General features: G+C 32.6%; 1 protein-coding gene across 5 annotated transcripts in view; it reads left to right on the plus strand.

Annotated features, from left to right (window-relative positions):
- GLS (glutaminase) overlaps positions 1–25892 on the plus strand; it is a 91791-nt gene that overhangs the window by 16892 nt on the left and 49007 nt on the right. For all 5 annotated transcript variants that reach the window (XM_063093453.1, XM_063093475.1, XM_063093465.1 and 2 more), the window contains exons 4-9: positions 2080–2209; positions 2517–2596; positions 4957–5120; positions 14913–14971; positions 22975–23007; positions 23096–23154. In XM_063093453.1, the coding sequence (XP_062949523.1) occupies positions 2080–2209; positions 2517–2596; positions 4957–5120; positions 14913–14971; positions 22975–23007; positions 23096–23154 (525 nt within the window). The remainder of the gene's footprint in view (positions 1–2079; positions 2210–2516; positions 2597–4956; positions 5121–14912; positions 14972–22974; positions 23008–23095; positions 23155–25892) is intronic.

Here is a 25892-nt window from a genome sequence, read left to right on the forward strand (position 1 = left end):
GATTGTACAATTTTATTAATTATAAATCCTCCTTTTAAAGGAACTATTAATTTAAAATAAATAGTCGTAGTAGGTTAATAATTTAAGTTTGTTCAGGAATTATCGTAATTTTTTTCCTCTGAGAATGGTGTTCTTTGATATATATCTCTTGCAACTCTGATATTTGCAAGTTGAATTCCAGAAGCCATTGGAAACGTTTTAAATATTAAAGCAATTGTAATTTTTTTTGAGATTAATGTTGAAACTATCAGAAAACTACCAAAATATTAAAGTAAACATCTGTTAGCTCTGGGATGTCAATTAATACTATGTCTATAGGTTAATAATGGAAATTAGGACTATAATTTTTTATGTTGTAATAGGGGAATCCCTATCACTGAAACAATAGCTATTTCTATTAGGATTTTATTTTGAACCCATGTGTTTATTTTACATTGATCAAGTGAATATATATTTTGAATTTTGTTAATAGTTGAAATGTGGAACCTGGTTTCTCATTTTAATTTGATGTTTCATCTAGAACAACTTGAATTAAAATGTTGAAATTTTAAAATTTCTTATTTACCACAGATCAAACAAATACTAAGCATGGCTACATCTTCATTTCTCCATTTATGATTAGTGCAAATTCCTTAGCGTCTTAGGGTCTCATTTTCTTATCTGTAAAGTGGGGAAATCCTTCTCAAAGTGTCGATGTTTTGAGGATTAATCAGGATGACTAATCCTGGAAGTTTAGTAGTTACTTTTTTAAAAAATGCCAATTTTTTTTCTTCTCCAAAGAAGATGCTAATATAGTACTACATATCCATGAGGAATTCAGTTACATAAATAACTTCCCATAGTAATAGTTTGACTTTAATACTTCAACTGTCAGCTTTTTTTTTTTTTTTGTCTTTTTCGTGACCGACACTCAGCCAGTGAGTGCACCGGCCATTCCCATATAGGATCTGAACCCGCGGCGGGAGCGTCGCTGCGCTCCCAGCGCCGCACTCTCCCGAGTGCTCCACGGGCTGGGCCCTCAACTGTCAGCTTTTGATTTTATGTCTGATAAGGGCTTACCCTTAAGATTTATTATAGTTTATATTATGGCTTGATGTCCATGTCTATCTGCTCTTCCTTTATCAGTTAAATATTCTATTACTGAGTTACTAAGACTGTCTTAAGAAGACTATCTTCAGAAACTCTGAGTATATGGTTGGCTGAAATCTATTTACAAAACTCGTCTTTAAGGTTACATTAATACGTTGATTTTCTGGCTTAAGTCCTTTGTAGAACAAAGCAAAATATTGGTTCAAATCACTGGATTTTATGCCCTCTTATCCACATGGTTTATCATGTCTTTTAAATGGTTTTTAACAGTGAAACATTTTTATTCTACAATTCTACAATTCTTACATAAATGGAATAATGGAATTGAACATTTTTGTTGACTCAGTAATATAAAATTAATTATTACTTTATGAGAAATTTTATTTAAAATTATATATATATTTTTTACAAGCATTTTAATAAATTTTTCATTTAAGAGATAAATTAATCTGTCTAAACAAAGTTGATTTTATCTCCAATTTGTGTAACTTAGAAATGCAAATTTTTCAAAATGTAATTCAGGAAAAATATGTTATAATGCAAAATGTTTATTTATTTATTTTTTGGTGCACTGCTAGAGATAGTTATAGAGGAAATAAGAGGTATATTTCTGAAGATCTCAACAATGACATATTAAAGTCTAATTTTTGTTAACCTAGTGTCATGCTGAATGTTTATCAACTCTGGTAGGGTAATAAACTTGTTTCAGATAGTCTTAATACTTAAACCTGGTGGAATGCTCTGTCATTTAAATTTTTGACACAGTTTTTGGGCACATCTGATTTATTTCTCTAACCTGTTCAACAGCTTACAAGCAACTACATGAAAGACTGCTGGAAGGAAAGAAAATAATGTAGAATGTAGTTTTATAAGACCATGAATTTTTCTCTTAAGTATGGGGTTAATATTCTCCTAATTAGTACTCTTAATATCAAATACTGATATTTGAAAGGCTCTCAGTTTATTAATTTTTTTCCTCACATTCCACAGATGTGTTCAGAGCAACATTGTTTTGTTGACACAAGCCTTTAGAAGAAAGTTTGTCATTCCTGACTTTATGTCTTTTACCTCACACATCGATGAGCTGTATGAAAGTGCTAAAAAGCAGTCTGGAGGAAAGGTAACATTTTTGATGTGTCTATTTCCTAACCCAATCACTTAGTAAATTCAGCTCAACTTGAAGTATAGAGAGTAAAATAGTGTAGTTTTCTTGTGTTTTGTTAATTTAAAAATTTGAGTTAAATGAAGCCACTGGATTTAGTGCTTTTAAAATATTTTAAATATTTAACTTGGACTGCAAAGCCATTGAGTGTTACAAAATAATAGTCATTGGTAGAAGTTAAATTGAGATAAGAATTTTTTGGGAGAAGAAAATGTATTATTTGGCTGTATTATATATGTTAATTTATTTCCAATATTTTGGATAGGTTGCAGATTATATTCCTCAACTGGCGAAGTTCAGTCCTGATTTGTGGGGTGTGTCTGTTTGCACAGTTGATGGACAGAGGTAAGTTTATTTTAAATTCCTGAAAACCAACTCTAAGCATTAAGTCTTTCATAATAGTGAGCATGAGGTAGAGAGGACCACCTTTTATAATGGAAATTAGTTATGACATAATTTCAAGGAGGTAAATAAATTGAAATTTTAATATATATATATTATTATTTTTCTTTTAAAGATGACTGGTAAGGGGATTTTAACCCTTGACTTGGAGGTGTCAGCACCATGTTCACCCAGTGAACTAACCAGCCATCCCTATATGGGATCCGAACCCATGGCCTTGGTATTATCAGCACCACACTCTCCCGAGTAAGCCACGGGCTGGCACTGAAATATAATCTTAAAAAACTCATCTGAAACAGTAACCTTATACTAAGTTTTATGAGGCATTTCATTTATCTTATTTAGTTGTATTCTTGTTATTTGAGTTTTATTCAAGTACCTGCAGTTACGAATTTGCTTAGGATAAGCAAACTTGTGAAAACATGACATTATCCTCTAGTGCACTGATTGCTAATAAAATGAGTCCTCATTTCTTAGCTTAACATTGGTTACCCTTCCTGTCATTATCTTTATTCCTTATTTTCCTGATATGATTAGCATTAGATTTAACTCAATGCAACATGACATATTCCAACATCGGTCATTTGCAAAGTGAAAAGTCAAGTGCAAAGCATGTAGGATTTCATGAAGTTCATAAAAGTGATATTTGGGAAATGCTCAAATTGCAGGCACAGGCACAAACTAATTAGGAAGTTGGAGAATTATAAAAAGGATAATGATGTGAGGGTGCTTTAAAGAGAATGATTTCTTTTAAAAATCAAGGAATTAAAAGACGCCCTTGTAAAATATGGTAAAGTTTTGGAATATCTTTTCAAGAATGACCCTTATTATTGTACTGGAAGTCAGACATAAAGATTTATAATCATGTTATAATTTGTTTTTTTCAGAAAAATTATGCCAAAAGAGAAAATTCAACATTCTTTTTTCCCTCATTTGAAGACTTAGCTCAGAGATGTAACTTTTTGTTTTTATTTTATTAAAGTATCTCTTTCTTTTTTTATTAAAATATAACTTACACATGAACTTTTAGAAAGGGAGAGTAGAACTGTGGTTACTAGAGGTGGGAAAGGAGAGGGGGGAGGGGGAAAGTGAGAGGTTGGTTAATGGGCACAAAATTAAAGCTAGAAAGGAAAAATAAGTTGTGATGTATAGGCAAGCTAGGCATCTATAATTAATAATAATTTACTGCATGTTATTGAATGGCTAGAAGAGAGGAGATCAAACGTTCCCATCACAAAAAATTAAGTTTTACAATGATGTGCTAATTACCCTGATTTGATCATAACATATTGTATACATGTATTGAAATAAACTCTGTATCCCATAAATATGTATAATCATAAATTTGACAGGAGAAATATTATATGCTTTTGCTATGTATACATATGTGTTTATATTCTATTATAGACTTAGAAGTGAGGTGGCCATACGTTCCTGTTTTACCTCTGACATCTCCATTAACCTCTGCCTGGGGTAATCATTAATAGTGCCCAGTCTTACTATGATTGAGTTTCACTCTGAAAGAATGAGTACCTGTGATGTGTTGGGGCATTGTTCACGGCACCTGCGATAAACTAGTGAATAAGACAAAGATCTCTGCTTTTATAAGCTTGCATTATAATTGGGTTGGCCAGAATTTTTTCATTCTCATATCTTCTCTCTACTTCCTGTACCTCACAGTTTGGTAACATATAAAGCTTTCTTTTTGTTCTCTTGTTTGTTTACGTGGTGATGATGACTGCCTGCTGGAACTTAATGACAGCTCTATCACATTTATAAAACTGGATGCTGTTTCTTTTAATGGGGTTGGAATTATGAGTAGATATGGTTCACAAGATGAAGCATTTATGGACAGGGTCTCGGAGAATAGTACTCATATTGAATCTAAACTGTGCTCTATTTAACTCTAACCATGTATTAGCCATGGCTTAAGGCTATGAGTACAAAAAAATAGTGAATAATTTTTAAAAGGGCTAGTTCATTTTATGTGATTGAATACCGGTGGGGAGTAAGGAAGGGCGCACCCTCTTGCCCTCAGAGGAAAATTTCTACATTACTTAATTATTTATTATCTTAATTTAGAACCATCATTTATTGTCTAAGTGTTTTTAAGCTTTTACCTTTTTTTACAGTGTCTTTTTTAAAATAAACATTTATTCTTTAATATTGAAGTAAACTTCTGTGGCTGAATTATGGGAAAGTTTTTGTAAATTGGAATTAACCTGTAAAAAGAATAACTCTAATTAGGCAGTTACTGTGTTTCCAGTTGATGTTAATTATTTTTTCAATCTACTTTTAAATAGGCATTCTATTGGAGATACCAAAGTTCCCTTTTGTCTTCAGTCCTGTGTAAAACCTTTGAAATATGCCATTGCTGTTAATGATCTTGGAACTGAATATGTACATCGATATGTTGGGAAAGAGCCAAGTGGATTAAGGTTCAACAAACTATTTTTAAATGAAGATGGTAAGAATTACGTAAAAATTGGTTGGAAAAAGAAATGCCTTATTTTCCTATTTAAATCTAAGTTGTTAAATTTCTTTTGAAGAAAATTGCAAGTGTTCATACTCTTTTTCACTTGTAGTGGGATTTCTGTGAAAATCCATAGAGATAATTTAATCATCTACTTTTTTTTTTTTTCTTTTTGTGACCAGTAAGGGGATCGCAACCCTTGGCTGGGTGTCACCCGCACCATGCTCAGCCAGTGAGCACACCGGCCATCCCTATATAGGATCCGAACCTGTGGCGGGAGCGCCGTGCTGTGCTCCCAGTGCCACACTCTCCTGAGTGAGCCATGGGAAAAAATGGTTACTTTAGGCATCTCATTCCACTGGGGAATGGGCTAGAGAGAAGATAGGAGCAGGAAGTAAGATTTTTCTCTTTATAACCACCTACAGGGAATATCTTGTAGTAAAATCTCAAAATGTGCAGGATTTCCTTAAAAATAATTCAATGGAGACAGCTGGGAGTGCTGGCTATAATTATTACTATCTGTTGGTAATTATTGCAGCTAAGTGATGGGTATATAGATGTTCATATACTATTTTTTCTGCGTTTGTATATTGTGTATAGTATTTGAAAACTTTCATAGTAAGAAGTTTTTATGGTGGCCTAGTTGAGATTTTTTTTTTTTTTAGTGGGTGTTTTGCTTTTTCTCCTTCAATACATTTAATATTTGAAAGAAATATCTTGTGTTAAATAGGTGGATAACTAACAAGTCTTATTACTTTAGAGGAATTCAAAAGGAAAGGGAAGACAAAGGTAGTTAGTACTTTGATCTGATAGAGATTTTAAATCTAAATACCTGTAGCTGAATCTGCACATGTAGGTTAAACTTTATTCCTATGAGTTGGTTTCTGTTTTTTAATCTTTCAGTCATATACTAGGTTTCTGATTGAGTTAAGATACAGAATTGAAGAAGGTAAGAGTGGAGGTTACAGTGATACTTGTATTTCTTTCTCTGTGTTGGATAAAAAATATAATGTACCTTACAGTTATTATTGTTTTGTTAATTTTTAAAATGAAGTTATAAGACTGGTATTTTCTTATACTTCTATTTGTATTTGTTTTGAGAACAATTACGTTTTCTTACCTATTTTACAATAATTTTTCTATCCTCATGCCACATTTGATTTTATGAGTGTTACCATAAATTAACATCTTCAGTAAGGACATCATATGCAGAAGCACTGTATTTATTAAGCTCATTGACATCCAGATTTAATATTGAAAGAATTAATGTTATTCTAGTAAGATTAAACATTTTGTAAGAAAAATTAATACTTTCCTATGAAAATCAAAGAATAGTCTAGGTGTTCCTGGTGAATTTATTGACTTTGAGGGAGGTATATAAAGTATAGAAAATAAATATAGGAATTTGAATGCTAATAAGTATTTCGGAAACAAAAATTAAATAAAATGGACTTGGAGTAAATGAACTTAACATTATAAATAATACATTTTTTGCCATGTATATTTACTGTTTTATAAATTATAATATTGATACTGAAGTCTATATAAAAAAATCATGATAAGAACTCAGAAATTTAGCACTGATTTATAAGAAGAACTGAAATATGAAGTTTAACAAGAGGTTTTACCTTGATATTCTTAGACTTTTTCCAAGCCTGAGCCAACACCAGGAGACTTGTAAGCAATGGTATACCATTCCCTCCTGAGTTCTGAATAGATTTTGTGCTCTTGAGTCTTGGTTTAGACCAGAGCCAGCAAAAAACAATTTGAAGGGTTTTTTTCATATTTTAAATTTCAAGGGTGGCTTTATCATGAAACTATACACTTTGTGTATGTGCATGTGTGTCTGTGTATCTAGCATTACAAAATTTAAAAAAATAAATTTGTTAATACTTTCCTAGCTTTATAAGATTAATATGAATATAAGGAATAGATAAAGAAATTGTAGTAGTTTTTAATAACTAGTTTTCAAATGCTTACAGCATAAAAAATTTTGCTCCTGTGGCTGGGGCTGGCTGATATTTTCTATCACTATAAATGAGGAAACAAGGTACTTTATGGAGATGTCAGTTTTGGAGACCACCATCTCCTGGGGAAGTCATTTTTTTCTACCTTATAGTGATTAAGTCAACAAATTATTTGTTTAGCCTTCCTTGTCTATATTATTAACAGCTCTGGAGACTACTTGGGCCTTGGTTCTTGGAGTAAGTTATCTAGCTAATACTACAGGATACAGAAAGCAATGACACACCTCTAATACATGGTAGGCGTATTAGTCCGTTTTGTTGCTTATAACAAAATACATGGAACTGGGTGATTTATAAAGAAAAATGGAATTTATTGCTTACAGTGACCCTGGAGTCTCACATTACAAGACGATGGAAGCAGAGAGAGCAGAGAGAGAGACATACAGACTCTCCTCTTCTTTTAAAGCCCTCAGAACCATGCCCTTGACCACCATTTTTAATCCGTTCATTTTGCACAGTCCTACAATCCAATCACCTCTTCAAGGCCCACCTTTCAATTACAATAATAGGATTTCCCACCCTCTTAACAGTTACAATGGGGATCAAGTTTCTAATACGTAATACTTGGGGGGCACGATTCAAGCATAATGAGTTTTAGGGGACATAATTCAACCCACTGCAGTGGGAGAAGACAAACTTAAGCATTGTGTACTGCTAACTATTTTTTCTTACAAGTATGTAATTGACAGGTGCCAAAATGTATGTGTTGGTTATGCAAGGGTACCTCAAAAAGTTTGTGGAAAGATAGAATTAAAAGATAATGTAAATATTTCCATGAGCTTTTTGAAGACCCCTCATGTGGGTAGAGGATTTAAGAAAGAAGAGGAGTTGAGTTAATTTACATGAGGAAGACACAACTGGATTGTATAGAAAGGATGAAGTTTGGGTGGTTGGGAAGAATATGAGTGGATACTGCAGAATTAAACCATATGTAATGTATATTGCAAACGTGTTATGGGGTAAAATTAGGTTTCTTTAACTCCAATTTTTATATGGCACTGTAAAATTCCAGTGTAATACCTAAAATATAAATATCCAAATTAAGCTGAACATGCTTTTTAATAGTTTTTATTTGATATATGCATTAGCAAACTTAGATTTTGTAAGATTCATATGCTTAGCAGTTTGAAAAGCTTCTAATATAATATGAAAGAACTCTCCATGTTTTATTGCCTTAGAGAGAATAAACACTTGTTAAAATCGATCTATTATGTACATTCTAGTTAAAAATGTGTCCATCAATTTCAGATGTTACCCGTGTCCATTTTGTCAGTGTACCATTACTTCAAGTGGTAGCCTTTATTAAATTAGTGTGTTATGAACTGCTGTTCATATTTTTTAATAAAGTGAGAATTCTAAAATGAACCCCTCAACTTTGTCTTTTTCACAGCTGAGAAGAAAACAAGTAGATTTCACAGTCATAGGTCTTAGACTGAGATTTTATACTGCAATTAGGGTGGTGTTATATTATCTCTGGTGGATTTCCAAATGTTCAGATGTCTGTCTTGAGCCAGAGGCAGAGTGAGCAGTTGATTACATCTGAGAATTGTGCTGTCATGCCATGAAATTATTTAGTGTTTTTGAAACATCTTGAATATAGTTTATGTAGTAATTGTAGAATATTTATTCCCCCATTTATGTGATACCTTATGGAATACATACATTAGCTGACTCCTAGGGCCGTAGGGGTCGGAAGCTGATAATGTCAAAAAACTCTGAAATGATAGACACATGAACATCTACACAAATATAAGTAGAAAGTAATTTAGCACAGCCTACTTTCTATATTCTGCTTTCTGTGTGCATAAGGTTTGTTTTTTTTTTTGCAGGTGGATAATATTTAGAAAATTTTTGTTCCTTGGCACTCTCTTGCCATATAATATTCTTCCAGGACAGCCTTGCTCTCTCATTTTGTGTGGTCTAAGAGAAAGCAAACTTCTCAGCATAATTTGGAATAGGCAAGATCTTGATTGTAATACTCAGATATAACACCAAGATTTTATTTTAACTTTTGGAACGGGTCATTATCATGAGTAATTCAAAATGCACAGTATTTTTTTCTTCCTTATTTTTTAATTGACAAATAAAAATCGTATATATTTATGGTAAACAACATGATGTTTTGAAATATGTATGTATTGTAGAATGGCTAAATCAAGCTAATTAACATAAGTATTACCTCACCTACTTATCATTTATTTGCTAGAACACATAAAATCTGCTTTCTTAGCAATTTTCAAGTATACAATATATTGTTATTAACTATAGTCATCATGTTGTACAATAGATCTCTTGAATTTATTCCTCCTAACTTAAATTTTGTAGCCTTTGACCAACATCACCCCAATTCCTTCTCTCCACACTCCCCCCTCCACTCTACAGTCTCTGGTAACTACCTTTGAGTTTTCCGCTTCTATGAGTTCAGCTTTTTAGATTCCAGATGCAGGTTGAGCATACTTAATTGGAAAATCCAAAATCTGAAATGTTCCAAAATCCGAAGCTTTTTTTTTTTTTTCAATTTTTTATTTTATTTTATTATTTATTTTTTCTTAATTTTATTTTGTCCATATACAATGTGGTTGATTATTGTGGCCCATTACCGAAACCTCCCTCCCTCCTCCCTCTCCCCCCTCCCTCCCAACAATGTCCTTTCTCTTTGCTTGTCCTATCAACTTCAAGGAATTATAGTTGTTATGTCTCCCCCCCCACCCCCCAGTTTGTGTGTGTGTGTGTGAATTTATTTATTTATTTTTAGCTCCCACCAATAAGTAAGAACATGTGGTATTTCTCTTTCTGTGCCTGACTTGTTTCACTTAATATAATTCTCTCAGGGTCCATCCATGTTGTTGCAAATGGCAGTATTTCATTCGCTTTTATAGCTGAGGAGGATTCCAGTGTGTAGATATACCACATTTTCCGTATCTACTCATCCGATGATGGACATTTGGGCTGGTTTTAACTCTTGGCTATTGTAAAGAGTGCTGCAATGAACATTGGGGAACAGGTATACCTTCGACTTGATGATTTCCATTCCTCTGGGTATATTCCCAGCAGTGGGATAGCTGGGTCATATGGTAGATCTATCTGCAATTGTTTGAGGACCCTCCATACCAATTTCCATAGAGGCTGCACCATTTTGCAGTCCCACCAACAATGTATGAGAGTTCCTTTTTCTCCACAACCTCGCCAGCATTTATTGTTCAGAGTCTTTTGGACTTTAGCCATCCTAACTGGGGTGAGATGGTATCTCAGTGTAGTTTTGATTTGCATTTCCTGGATGCTGAGTGATGTTGAGCATTTTTTCATGTGTCTGTTGGCCATTTGTATATCTTCCTTAGGGAAATGCCTTCTTAGCTCTTTTGCCCTTTTTCTAATTGGGTTGCTTGTTTTTTTCTTGTAAAGTTGTTTGAGTTCCTTGTATATTCTGGATATTAATGCTTTGTCAGATATATATTTTGCAAATATTTTCTCCCACTCTGTTGGTTGTCTTTTAACTCTGTTAATTGTTTCTTTTGCTGTGCAGAAGCTCTTTAGTTTGATATAATCCCATTTGTTTATTTTTCGTTTGGTTGCCCGTGCTTTTGGGGTCGTATTCATGAAGTCTCTGTCCAGTCCTATTTCCTGAAGTGTCTCTCCTATGTTTTCTTTAAGAAGTTTTATTGTTTCAGGGTTTATATTTAATTCTTTAATCCATTTTGAGTTGACTTTAGTGTATGGGGAAAGATGTGGGTCTAGTTTCATTCTCCTGCATATTGATATCCAGTTCTCCCAGCACCATTTGCTAAAGAGGCAGTCTCTTTCCCAGTGTATAGGCTTGGTGCCTTTGTCAAAGATCAGATAGCTGTAGGTGTGTGGGTTGATTTCTGGATTCTCTATTCAATTGGTCAGTGTGTCTATTTTTATGCCAGTACCATTCTGTTTTGGTTATTATAGCTTTGTAGTATAGTTTAAAGTCAGGTAGTGTTATGCCTCCAGCTTTATTTTTTTTGCTCAGCATTGCTTTGGCTATGCGTGGTCTTTTGTTATTCCATATAAATGTCTGGATAGTTCTTTCCATTTCTGAGAAAAATGTCATTGGAATTTTGATGGGGATTGCATTAAATTTGTATATCACTTTGGGTAGTATGGACATTTTCACTATGTTGATTCTTCCAATCCAAGAGCATGGGGTATCTTTCCATCTTCTTGTATCCTCTCTAATTTCTCTCAGCAGTGGTTTGTAGTTCTCATTATAGAGATTTTTCACCTCCTTGGTTAACTCAATTCCTTAGTATTTTATTTTTTTGTTGGCTATTGTAAATGGGCAGGCTTTCTTGATTTCTCGTTCTGCATGTTCACTATTGGAGAATAGAAATGCTGCTGATTTTTGTGTGTTGATTTTGTATCCTGCTACTGTGCTGAAGTCATTTATCACCTCCAAGAGTTTTTTTGTAGAGTCTTTAGGCTGTTCAATATATAGGATCATGTCATCTGCAAACAGGGACAGTTTGACTTCATCTTTTCCAACCTGGATGCCCTTTATTTCCTTCTCTTCTCTGATTGCTCTGGCTAGTACTTCCAACACTATGTTGAATATGGGTGGTGAGAGTGGGCATCCTTGTCTAGTTCCTGTTCTTAAAGGAAAAGCTTTCAGCTTTTCCCCATTCAGGATGATATTGGCAGTGGGTTTATCATATATGGCTTTAATTATGTTGAGATACTTTCCGTCTATACCTAACTTATAGAGGGTCTTTGTCATAAATGAGTGTTGAATTTTATCAAATGCTTTTTCAGCATCTATAGAGATGATCATATGGTCCTTGTGTTTGATTTTATTAATATGGTGTATCACATTTATTGATTTGCGTATGTTGAACCAAACTTGCATCCCTGGGATGAATCCCACTTGATCGTGGTGAATAATTTTACGTATGTGTTGCTGTATTCTGTTTGCTAGTATTTTAGTGAGGATTTTTGCATGTATATTCATCAAGGATATCAGCCTGTAGTTTTCTTTTTTGTTTATATCTTTACCTGGTTTTGGCATCAGGATGATGTTTGCTTCATAGAAAGAGTTTGGGAGACTTGCGTCTGTTTCAGTCTTTTGGAATAGTTTGTAAAGAATTGGTGTCAATTCCTCTTTGAATGTTTGGTAAAATTCTGCTGTGAATCCATCTGGTCCTGGGCTTTTCTTTGTTGGGAGCTTTCTGATAAGAGCTTCAATCTTCTTTATTGTTATTGGTCTGTTCAGATTTTCTATATCTTCATGGCTCAGTTTTGGGAGCTTGTATGTGTCCAGAAATTTATCCATTTCCTCCAGATTTTCAAACTTGTTGGCGTATAGTTGTTTATAGTAGTCTCGAATGATTCCTTGTAAAATCCGAAGTTTTTTAAATGTCGACATGACACTCAAAGGAAATGCTCATTGGAGCATTTCAGATTTCAGATTTTTGGATTAGGGATGCTCAACTGGTAAGTATAATGCAGATTTTCTGAAGTCTGAAAAATTCTGAAATCTAAAAAACTTTTGGTTCCAAGCATTTCAGATAAAGGATACTCAACATGTATAAGTGAGATCATGTACCTAGCGTAATGTTCTCTAGGTTCATCCCTATTGTTGCAAATGACAGGATTTCCTTCTATGTCAGGCTGAATAGTATTTCATTGTGTATAAATATCACATTTTCTTTATTCATTCATCCATTGATGGATGAGTAAGTTGATTCCATATCTTGGGCTGTTGTGAATAATGCCACAGTGAATATGTGAGTGTAGCTATCTGACATACTGATTTCATTTCCTTTAGATATATACCCAGTAGTGGGATTGCATAATTTTAAAAGCAGTACTACTAAATCACATTGTTAATATTCCATTGAGAGAGACTGGTAGACTGTAATTTACCCAATCAATTTTTTTGTCACTTGATTTTTTTTAATTAAAAAATTTTTTAACAGTTTTATTGAGATATACTTTACAAACCATACAATTCACCCATTTAAAGTGTACAATTCAGTAGCATTTAGTATATTCACAGAGTTTACAACCATTATGACAATCAATTTTAGAACAGTTTCATCACCCCCAAAATAAATCCCATATCCATTAGCTGTCATTTCCTGTGCCCCCTACCTCTGGCAACTATAATCTACTTTCTGTTTCAATAGATTTGCCTATTTAGGAAATTTCATATAAATGGAATCATACAGTATTTGGTCTTTGATGACTGGCTTATTTTACTTAGCATAATGTTTTAAGGTTCATTCATGTTGTAGTTTTATTATTTTTTATAATATTCCATCGTATGAGTAATATCACAGTATTTATCCATTTAACAGTTGATGAGATATTTGGGTTGTCTTCACGTTAGGACTTTTATCGATAATGCTGCTGTGAACATTTGTGTACAAGTTTTTTTTTTTTTTTTTTTTTTTTTAAAGATGACTGGTAAGGGGATCTCAACCCTTGGCTTGGTGGTGTCAGCACCATGCTCAGCCAGTGAGCCAACCGGCCATCCCTATATAGGATCGAACCAGTGGCCTTGGTGTTATCAGCACCGCACTCTCCCGAGTGAGCCACGGGCCGGCCCTTGTGTACAAGTTTTTTTGTGAACATATGTTTTTGTTTTTCTTGGTTACATATCTGGGAGTGGAAGTGCTGGGTTGTACGGTAACTGTTTAACATTTTGAGGAACTGATAGACTGTTCCCTAGAACTCATTCATTTAGTTTAGAGGCTTGTCTTACAAAATGTACCTTGCTTAAAATTCAAGAAGACTAATAATATAGCAATAACTTAATGCACTGTGCTAGATTTGTCAAGTTAGGTAAGAAACTTGTTCCCGAAGACATAAATCACTACTACCAATAGATAAATTAGGAAGTATGCTTACAAATAGATGTTTTCACTGTCTGCAGTTTTGTGTTTGTCATTTGTGCCATGCAGTGAATGGGAATATAATCAATTGAAATTTGAAATTCTATTTATTGTAAGAATTAGGAGAAAATTTAAAATTTTAAATAACTTAAAATTATGTAAGAAATACATCCTTATTGTCAGGAAATAAAGAAATAATAGAGAATATAGTTTAAATCTCCTGTAACCTTATTATTCTATATATATCACTTGTTAGTGTTTGTGTTCTGTTCTGCGTATGTATGTGTTTATGCATAAGTGCAAAAACACTTTAAAAATGCAAAATTGGATTCATGCTAGATGTGCTTTTTCCAAGGTTATTTTTAATATAGTAGTAATATTTGAGTGCTTAAGTGCTGCCAGATGCTGCCAGTATGGATCTGGCCATCACATCTTAGGCACGAGTGGTGACAATTTGCTTTGTACCCCATGAATACTCATAACCAAAAAAAAAAAGTATGTGCCAGGCACTTTCTAAACTTTTCATATGTTTTAATCATTACATCTTGCTGATGTGCAAGTGCCATTATTACCTCATTTACGGATGGGAAAATTGAGACACAGTAAGGGTCAGTTACTTGCCCAGGTTCACATAGCTAGTAAATGGCAGTTAGGAGATTTGAGTGTGCTCTTACATTACTCTACTGTCTCTCTGTACATGAGTCCTTGTCTGAGTATATGATTATTAGAGGAGCATCCTGGAAATGAATTATATGTATCTGACTTAAACACCCCCTCCCTTCAAAAAAAGATCTGTTAACAATGGCTTACATTAAAATAAAAGTTCATGTGTTCAGAAGTACCTATGCATCAGAGAAAATGGTACCAGGTATTTGAAATAATACTATTGCTTTCATATTTTACAGATAAACCACATAATCCTATGGTAAATGCTGGAGCTATTGTTATAACTTCATTAATAAAGGTAAAATGTTGACATTTCCTTTTAACCTAGTAAACTTTTTAAATAATTAAGTCATAATATGAATTTTGAATTGTTTATGTAAAACTATGAAAGGTTTTCTCTTGGTGTTAAAAATTAGTCTTGCGGTATAGGATTAGAATTTTTATTTATTTCAAAATAAATGATGTAGTCATTTCAAGGCCAAAATTAAAAACAGATGGCTTATTGTAAATTCCAGCAGTTAGTTACTCTTGAATTGAAGATATGGCAAATATTTAAAAAGAAGTCTGCTGAACAATAAGCATAGAGGTTTTGCTCTTTAAAGTTTTGATATTTTTTCTTTCTCTTCCTTTTGGCTTTTCTAGAGTGAACAGATATAAACAGAATCAAAAGCATTTTACTATATAATATTTGTTATCAACATATGTAGGAACAGACGTTCTAGTACTTTGTGTTTAAGACAAAGTACATTTACTCTTATTCTCAAGTCTTTTATGCTCTCATGAGTTGTAGTCACAGTTTTCAATTGAACTTGTTTCATTTGTTTTACTTGTGTCATGTCATAATTAAAATAAATGAGGCTTATTCCAATTATTAAGTTATATTATTTTTCTTATGCTTTGAAGTTTGCATTGTATGTGGGGTTTTTTTGTTTTTTTTTTTTTAATGTTTGGTTTACCTTAATAATTGGAAGCTCTCATGTTGTTTTGAAACAAGTATTTGAAAATGGTTCTATTCTGATAGATTCTTATATCTATCACAGAATTTTAGATTTTTTATGTTTTAATTAAGATTTTTAATATCGAATTATAAATTTAATTTATATTAAAATAAATGTTATTTGTGTTTGGAACATTTATATACATTCTTCAATAAGTCGGTGCCTATCTATTCCAAGTTAGAGTAAAACATAACTACATGGCTTTGTAGTTGCATTACTGTGGATGGGGTGTACCCTGGTCACACAAAGAACATTTGAGTATAAATTATACCCTTCGCCCGGTTTACAAAAATCTATCTAATTTGTATAATAGCAGTTCTCTTAACTTTCATGAATTTCATATCTTCATAAGAAAAAGCTTTTAAGATGAAGTCTACTGTCTTAAGAATATATATATTTAGTTGTTATTTTGGGGCAAATGCTTGGTAAACATTGACCCACTTAATTCTTCTACTTTAAAGAAGTAGATATTATAGCCAAGTATTTTTTAATATAACTAATTTCAATAGGCTATAGAAATGTTCATTTTCCCCCATTATAACATCTAGTTATTTATGGCTATTTTATATAGGAGGAAGTTGTCAGTTCGAGGTGAAAGAAACTGCTTATTGTAGGAAATGATAATGCAGTTATATGCTTGGTACAGTTCTGCCTTTAGGTAGCTTACATTGTAGAGTGGGATATATGCAGAAGTAAGTGGGCCCTTATAACGAAATTTAATATGTGCTGGGATGAGAGAAGAGTCTCGTTAGTAATTGTTCAGATTTGAACAAATAACAACTTAGAAGTAAAGAAAGCTACTATAAGACAATAACATGTATATTATGTTATAATACAATAGCATGTATATATTATTGCTTGATGAGAAGAATACTAGAATTTGGGTTTTCCCAGAAAAATAACCACGTACCATGCATGATTTTACTTAAACTTCAGGGAATGGTTCATGGACCCTTTGAAACTCATCTATAGATCCCAGTTCAAGCACTCTTAAACTGGGGCAAGATTAACATGGTTCACCAATAGTGTTCTTAAAAAAGGGCATATGTAAATAATTAATAGAAGACTTCCTTAACTGTGTGCAGTTAAAAGTCTTTTGTTTAATGATTCACTGGTTTAATAAACTACACTGAAATGCTGCATGTGGGAATTGCATGTCTGGTCATATGACAATATCATTTCATTATTTTCACTTACCATGTTCAGTAGTAAGCTGTAAACTATACATTGAACCACATTATTATGAGCAATTAGATACAGAGTTGAAAACACACCAAGTGTGGATCAGTGTCCAACATTGCAAAAGTTTAACTGAGGCATATTGTGTTTACAAATTTGATCAGTGATTTAAAATTTTTAAAAATTTTAAATTTACTAGCAAAGTTGGAAATGAGCTCTGGGGTATGATTCATATTTAGGGTCACTTGCTTTGAGTTTTTGTTTTGTTTTTAGTGTGTGTTTCATAGTTTTTTTTTTGTTGTTTGTTTGTTTATGTTTATACAAATCTTGGAGGGGTAAGCCTGATATAACCCTGTGTAAAAATGACTGCCCCAGAATGTAATACTTTTCTTAGGATCTCCTTAAGAAATGACTAAAAGTTCACATAAGTATGTATATGCAATCTCTGCAATTTGTATGTTTATAAATTGGTAATGGTTTGAAATTGAGGTAATAAAAACACAGCCAAAGGGCTTACAGAAATTGTCAAGACTCTTACTTTACATAGCTGAGAAAATTATGCCTGGGTAGATTGTAGCAACAGTATAATTGCACATGAGCTAAATCTCCTGATATTCTGTTTGTTGTTCATTGTAATTCATTCTGCCATATTTAGGGTAGGTGTTTGCTGCTTCCTGTGATGATGTCTTTGACTTTATCTAGCATACCTATATTGTCCAAAAGCAGAAATAATATTTTCTTAATTTTAACATACAAAAGATACTGAATTATTGGCTTAAAAGTCACATCTATTTTTTAGTGGGTGTATATAGACATTCTTTGGACATTAGTCAGTGCCTGTTGTCTGTAAGGAAACAGACTCATTGCCAAGGTCTTGCATTTGAGTACCCAAAGCATGGCTATTTTACCATGGCTACTATATTTGAATTCTGTTTTTTAGCTCTTTTTTCAGTTGATGACCTTAAAGCTATTTGTGATTTTTTTTTCTGTCAAAATTCAGGACTTTATTATGGTGACATTAAAACAATTCTTGTCATGTTATCCCCCCACCCCAAAATTAAGTAGAGTCTTTAGTAAGACTCTTTATTTCATAATTTTGTAGTATTGATATTTTTTCCTTGTAGGATTGGTGGTGATCCTCAGGAAATGGGGGAAGAGGCAGAGCAAATGTTCAAAAGGATTAGCAGATTGTGGAAAAAAGGAGGATTTGGACAGAAGGAACCTGTTGCATAAATTCTTAACTACTAAGCTTATAGGAAAACTTCAATATTTAAAATTTTAAACAAAGCTATATAGGTAAATACCTTTTTGAAAACAAATGTCGTTTTATATTTAAAATGCACATAATTAAAAAACATAAGGGTACTATACTTTCTTTTTGTCTGTGCTAGCTACTAATGTTAAAGGAGTACTTTTTGTTGCAGTCTGTTATATTTGATGATGATAATGTATGATTGCTTGACTTAAAGGAAAGAAGAAAAATAAATATGAAAGGAACACAGTTATTTCTAGATAAAACAGCAGTATCATTAAGTAATTTTTTTTCTTTTTAGTGGTAAGAATTTCACCTAGTTTTCCTTTAAAAGTTAAGATCTGGTGATAACTTAAGGGTTAGGATGGAAAAATGAGGGCAACTTACTGCAAAATAATTGCCACACTTTCGCTTTTTCATTTAAGAAACAGAAACACTGTCTTCTATGTTTATGTCTCTTTATTCTAGTGGTAGGTTCCAGTTTTTGTCATTCGAAGAAATTTTCTTATTTTTAAATCAAATGTATTTTTGAATTTAAAAAAGTTGGGATTTTCCTCTCTCTTTAAACGATTTAATCATGCTCCATGAAAGTCAAGACACGTTTACATTAATGTATGTGTAATGCTCAATTTAGTCATGTTAACAATAACCTATTAGATTTGCTTATAAGCCACGTTTTTAAGGCAGTTTCTGACTCTGGGGAGTAATGGATGATGCCCTGGACTTTGTAACATTCAGAAGAGAGAATTATATTGGTTTATCTACGTCATGTTTATGTCAGTTGATGCATTTGCGGTTTTTTTAATGAAAGATAGATTATTGCCAACTGAATTCCCTGTTCTGTTACCTTTATGTTTAGGGTTAATTTATGAAAATACTAGATCTAGAACAACATTAGTTTTTACCAGTAATATCTATTTTTAATTCTCCTAGAATACTCAGCTTTAAAGCATTTTTTGTGGAACTAAAAATTTTATAAACTAAGAATATTTTGTAAAATCATTTTCAGTTACCGCTTTTTGCCTCTTTCCTGTGTGTTCTCTTAAGTTTTAATTGGCTTGCACCTCCATACTGTATGAATGGAATAAAGTGAGTTATTTACAAAATAACTCTGATTAATGCATTTACTTTAAACAAGCCATTTATATATTATGTTTATTGGCAGATGTCTTTGTAATGAATCAATTCATGAATATTTGTAAAAGCAAAGTATAAAAATACTCCAATGTAATTAAATTAATTCTTTTAATAGACAGTGTTAAAACTCAGTGCCTCTGTCAAATTTTCATTTATATAGTTTTCTTCAAAGCTTGTAAATTTTGGAACTTGATAGGCATGTTTATAGAAAAATATGTTCGGATAAGTTTTTTGTAGCAGGATCTGATTACCCTTTTCAAACAAACCACATGGTTTGCTTTTAAAAGTTATTTGGTGAATGGATTAGAAATTTGGTAAATATATTTCACCCAATTTGATTTCTTTAAAACATGTTCCTCCCCATCCTCAGAAAAATAAATGTGTTACTACTGTATGTACTACAAATTATTGTAACTTTTTCACAATTAAGATAACATGAGATCTAAAAGTACTTGTACAGTGAAGCATGTACAATGCTTCAAACTGGGATAAACATATCCCTGGGTACATGAATTATTTCAAAGGGATAAAGGAACATTGATCGTTTTAAGACAATCAATTTCCAGATTTGTTTCTGTGTGTACTTTTCTTAAAATTAATCTGCCTTTGGTCCAGCTGCCCTTGCATTTTTCAAAAGAGAGGCAGACTAATCATGTGTCTCATATTTCATTATGGTGTACTGGTTCAGGTTGCAAAAACCTCCTGGGCACCAACAAAAGAGAACATTTTGAGATATTGGAGTTAGTGGTATTAAGGGTATAAATCACTGTAATGACTGGTAAAAAGTCCTATTGTATACCAGGTTGTTTCTAGTTCTTTGGTTTTCACAGAATTGAAAGAGGATCTAAGCAAGTTGTCAATAAGAGCATTAGCATAATTTTGAGGATAGATTACTGTGTGACTTTTGGCATATAATGAGGTAGAGGCATGTAGAGAACTGAGTGACATTGCTATAATAAAATTTTTTCTATTTTAGTTTATTCATCTGTTGTAAGCAAGGTTTCTCAACTCATACATTTGTAAAAATTAAAAATATGAAGAGAATTAATCCTCATCTCATTCTAGCAGTAGAAAATGTCCACTGATACATGAACTAAAAATCAATTACTATTTTTTTTTTTTCTAAAAAGATGACCGGTAAGGGGATCTTAACCCTCGACTTGGTGTTTGTTGTCAGTACCACGCTCAGCCAGTGAGCTAACCGGCCATCCCTATATGGGATCTGAACCTGGGGCCTTGGTGTTATCAGCACCACACTCTCCCGAGTGAGCCACGGGCCGACCCTACTATTTTAAAGGAGAGAGAAAATGCTAAAAAGGGGAATCTTGCAAATTAGTGTGGGAAATTATTAGCAAATACACATTTTTCTTTTAATTTTTTATTATGAAAAGTTCAAATATATATAAAATAAACAAAATAATATGAACAGTACTATGAATATGAATAATACTCATTCCCAGCTTCAATTTTTGTAGCATATATTCTACCACCCGTCTTACCCTAATACTCCATAATGATGATAATGGCTTTTTGCAGTTTTTGTTTTTGCTTTTTGGGGGCAGGGGGATTTACTCTAACTTATTTTGTATATGTATGTGTGGTTTTTTTCCTAAGAGGTTTGCAAATAAGCTTTTTACTACAACTTTTTTAAAATTAAAGTAACATGACATTTTAATGATTTTAAGATTCCATATATCCCAGGAATACTGAATACTGAAAACTTTAGAAGAAATATAAGAGCAAATATATTTTATTGACTTAAGTTAAATGCCGTTTCCAGGGTACATAGTGAGAACAAATATTAATCAAATGCCTTTACATTTAAATGGGGAAGTTTTGGAGAGAGACATTCTTAAGTCAGCATAGTCACTCAATCTCTTATTTTGCCCTGTTTACATGATCAGTCTATAGCATTTCAAGCAGGTTACCCAAAATGTTATATAATGACAGGCATTGTACCTCAGTTGTTTCTTAGAAGCAACGTAAAAGTAAACTTTATTGTGCTTTACTTCTGCAAGCCACAAAATAGACCAAGTATGGAACCACAGTCAAGAATTGAAATGGGTTTTTTTTTTTTTATATTAAACATGATAGCTAAATAAGGAAAACCTGTATTAGTCTTACAGAGAGCAGTTTACGTTAGGGAATGAAAGTTCAATACAACTTGTTTATTTTACATTGATTAATTGTACAACCGGTAATTATTCATGTGACATCCCAATGCCAATGGTGACATCCTTTTCCGAAAGAGTTGTTTTTTTTGTGCATTTTCGAAGGTTAAAAAGGTTTTTGTGGTTTAAATGTTGTTACATATTTTACAGCATTAGGATCTATGGAATATTTTGACAACTGCAACAGTTCAATGAAGTTGGTAATTTCTTCTTTTAATTATTTTTCATTGAACAGCTTTGGAGTTACATTTCTACATTTTGATTTTTTGGTGTATTATAAGGAAAGAAAACTTAAAATATGTCAAAGGATGCTTTAGAGAAAATACATAGATAGTGATTACAATATGGCTGTAGCTAAATTACCCTTATCTTGGTTAAGTTTTGTTAATACCTGATTTTGATGAAATAGTGTGGTGTTCTTTCCAGTACTGATTGTATATGTGTGACTGCACATTTTTCTTAAATAAGTTGATTTCTATATTTTCACAATTATCAGCCACACCCTAATGCTCTTGTTAAATGGAGAATGAACCTGACTTTATTCAGTTAAATAATATTCTGGTACAGGTTTTCCCCCATAACAACTTTAAAGTATAATGTTTTGGATTTTTTTGAGGATAAAGTTAAAAAATATGTTTTTTAAAACTTTAGTTGTCAAATTATTTTATTTTAAGCCTGTTTTAGAAATTAGAGGTGTATTGTTTCTATTGGGTGCATATCACCAATTAATACGTTTGATTTCAGATCTACAGCTTACTGCTTTGTAAACTTCGCCGAGGTAAAATGAAACCATTTGGCTACTTGAACTGATCTACATTACATAGGTTTTTCCTATTGACATTTGCATTAGATAACATGTCAGAAATAGAAGCAATAAAACAATACATCTTCCGTACTCTGAATTGGCATAATGCTAAATACAGTCACAGCTAATCTTTTAGAGACTATTCAAATATATTTTTTTAGTTCAATTATTATTATAACAAGTGAGAGATATTAAGGGTAGAGCCTTCTCTACACTAATAATATGTATCAATAATGTCTGCATATATTAGAATTATAAAAGATTAGTTTTGCAACATAACTCATTTTTCTAATGCTAATATTAGTTTAAGAGTTTTAAAAATATGTAAGTAGATTGTTCTTAATTGAAAAATCACAATTTATGTATACTTAATTCTTTTTTAAGGGTGAAACTTTGTTTTTTAAAATATGAAATTAAATAAATAACATACATTTTAGCATATTATGTGCTGTCATGAGAGATAAGGGATTCAAGATAACTTGTATTTAAAATTCTGTAACTTTGGGTTAGATAAAGCTATGCTTAAAATAAAGCATTCTCTTTCTAATTCTGATCCATTCTCAACATGTGGGTGTTAAAGAACATGCAAAAAAAGTTTATATAAATAAGTTACTTTAGAAGCATTTACTAGATTTCAAAGTACTAATGCCATCTATTAATTATAATGGTAGCTGCTTGAAATTTTGATGTTACACTAGCTTATAACTTAGTTGTGGTGGTGACTATATTAACATATTTATGTCTCTTATTCCTTTGCAGCAAGGAGTAAATAATGCTGAAAAATTTGACTATGTAAGTACAACATAGAATTTAGTTTTCATGCTACATTGTTTATGTATTTGTTCTTTGGTTACTAATACTTCCTAATTTTGGTTTATAGGTGATGCAGTTTTTGAATAAGATGGCTGGTAATGAATATGTTGGATTCAGTAATGCAACGTGAGTCTGATTTGTGACTTTGGTTTTTACTGTGGGTCAAGCCTCTTTAAATTAAATTTGAAAATCTAGATTATAGAATTTTATCTTAAATACTGTTTTGTTACTTTACATATATATATATATACATGTGTATATATATATATACTGTATATATATATATACTGTATTTATAATTAATCTGCTCTCTCGTTGGTCTTAGGACTTCAGTGAATAAATGATTACTTAAAATTTGGGCATTAGAGAAAAATGAATTATTTCTAAATTACATAATAGAAACACTTAGAAATGCTTTAAGTAGTTTAAATCAACTTTTTATAAGTAATCATACAATCAGAAGGGACCCCAAATTTACCTCAAATTACTGGTGCGTATTCAGTTTTCTCTTTGCCTATATAATACCTGTCTTATCTCTCTCTGCCTGGCTAACTTGATCTTTACCCCAGTTTTTCATTTTGAAATTTGCAAGTCTACAGAAAAGTTGAAAGAATAAACAATGAATATCTAGAATATTTCACTTACAGTCTCTGATTGATATTTTGTCTCGTTTGATTTTTCTTAACCTCTCTTTAGATAGATAAAAATACAAGTATATATGTAAATCTGTACGTATATAGGTAAATATACACATACATAGTTTTTTTTTTTTTGCTAAACTATTTGAAATCAAGTTGTAGACATCATGACACCTTGCCCTTAAATAACTCACAATGTATTTCCTAAGAATAAGGATATTCTCCTGCATAACCACCATACCATTAACATACTTAAGAACATTAATTTTTTTTAAATTTAGGAACTAATCAAGGTTCATGCATTGCATTTGTTATTATATCTGTTTTTTCTCCTTAAAATGGAGCAATCTCCCTGCTCTAAATCCTTGTTTAAAAAATTTTATTAAATGGCTTTTTTTGAAGAGTGCAGGACACTTGTTTTATAGAGCTGGGATTGACTGATTTTTTTCTTTGAAGAACCAGACAGTAAATATTTTAGACTTGTAGGCCATATGGTCTCTGTTGCATTCGATTCTGCTTTTTTAGTAGGAAAGCAGCCATGGACAATATCAAGCTGTGTTCTAGAAAAACTTGATTTATAAAAATAAGCAGCAGGCCAGATCTGCCCCATGGGCTACATTGGATATTCCCATTTGAATTTGTCTGATTGTTCCCTTCCGATTAGAAAAATGTTAAAACAGTTTTAATGTGAATACAAACTGCTATTTTATTCTTATTTTGTACTCACTGCTTCCCATTTCAGGGCCAAAGTTTTCAGGTTATCTTCCTTACTGTTAATTCATTAGCTTCGGTATCTTTTCTGGGAAGTTTTCCATGAATCTCATCTTGTCTCTTTTCTGTGCTCTCATATTACCATATTTTATTGAACTTATTTTGTGTCTGTCTTTGCCACATGACGACTGTTAGACTCTGACCTCCTTAAGACGTGGAGTGTTGTGTCTTCCAATTAATTTATGTGTCCTTGTTATCAGGCAGATAATAGGCACTTGAGATAGTATTTGATGAGCTGAACTATGTGCCAGGCACTGTGATAATTGCTGAGGAGTAAGTCCTTTATCTATCTTTTGTTGATTTAAAAAAAAATCAAAACTATGGCAAGTTGGCAAGAATTTTTCCATATCCAAATAGTATTTTTCTGACCATAGAAATGTTAAGATGTGCAGTTGGAAGGGACCGTCTACCTCAGAAACATGAGGGGACTTCAGAAAGTTCATGGAGAAATGGAATTAAAAGATAAAAATTAAAATACAACTTTATTTTTCAACATAAGCTCCATCAAATTCAGGAAACTTCTGTAAGCAATGATGCCTGCCATTTAGTCCATCCCTAAAGAACTGAGGGTCCTGGAAATTTAATTGTGTTAATGCAGTCCTTTTTAAAACGATTTTTTAAGATTAGGAAAGAAAAAAGTCAGAGCCAAATCAGGACTATAAGGGGGATGCTTAATTAATGATGTTGCATTGAAACTCGCAAAATTGCCCTTGTTTGATGAGAGGAATGAGCAGGAGCACTGATGTGGTGGAGAAGAACTCTCTGGTGAAGCTTTCCCTGGTGTTTTTCTGCTAAAGTTTGGCTAACTTTTTCAAAACACTCTCATCATAAGCAGATATTATCATTCTTTGGCCCTCCAGAAAGTCAACAAGCAACATGTCTTCAGCATCACAAAAAACTGTTGCCATGACCTTTGTTCTTGACTGGTCTGCTTCTGCTTTGACTGGACCACTTCCACCTCCTTGTAGCCATGGCTTTGATTGTGCTTTGTCTTCTAGATTGTATGGGTAAAGCCATGTTTCATCTCCTGTTATAATTCTTTGAAGAAATGCTTCAGGATCTTGATCCCACTTGTTTAAAATTTCCATTGAAAGCTCTGCTCTTGTCTGCAGCTGATCTGGGTGCAACAGTTTTGGCACCCATGGAGCAGAAAGTTTTCTCAACTGTAATTTTTCACTCAGAAACCTGTAAGCTAAACCAGTTAAGGTGTCTGTGGCGTTGACTATTTTTTTTGCTGTTAATCATTGGTCCTCTTCAGTTAGGACATGAACAAGATTAATTTTTCCTCACAGATTGATGTGGATGGTCTGCCACTGTGGGCTTCACCTTCAATGTTGTCTCATCCCTTCTTAAAACAAGCTATCCATTTGTAAACTGCTGATTTCTTTCAGGCATTGTCCCCATAAACTTAGTAAAGCATCAGTGATTTCACCATTCTTCCACCCAAGATTCACT

The sequence above is a fragment of the Cynocephalus volans genome, chromosome 1, assembly GCF_027409185.1.
Source record: "Cynocephalus volans isolate mCynVol1 chromosome 1, mCynVol1.pri, whole genome shotgun sequence".
Classification (NCBI taxonomy): domain Eukaryota; kingdom Metazoa; phylum Chordata; class Mammalia; order Dermoptera; family Cynocephalidae; genus Cynocephalus; species Cynocephalus volans.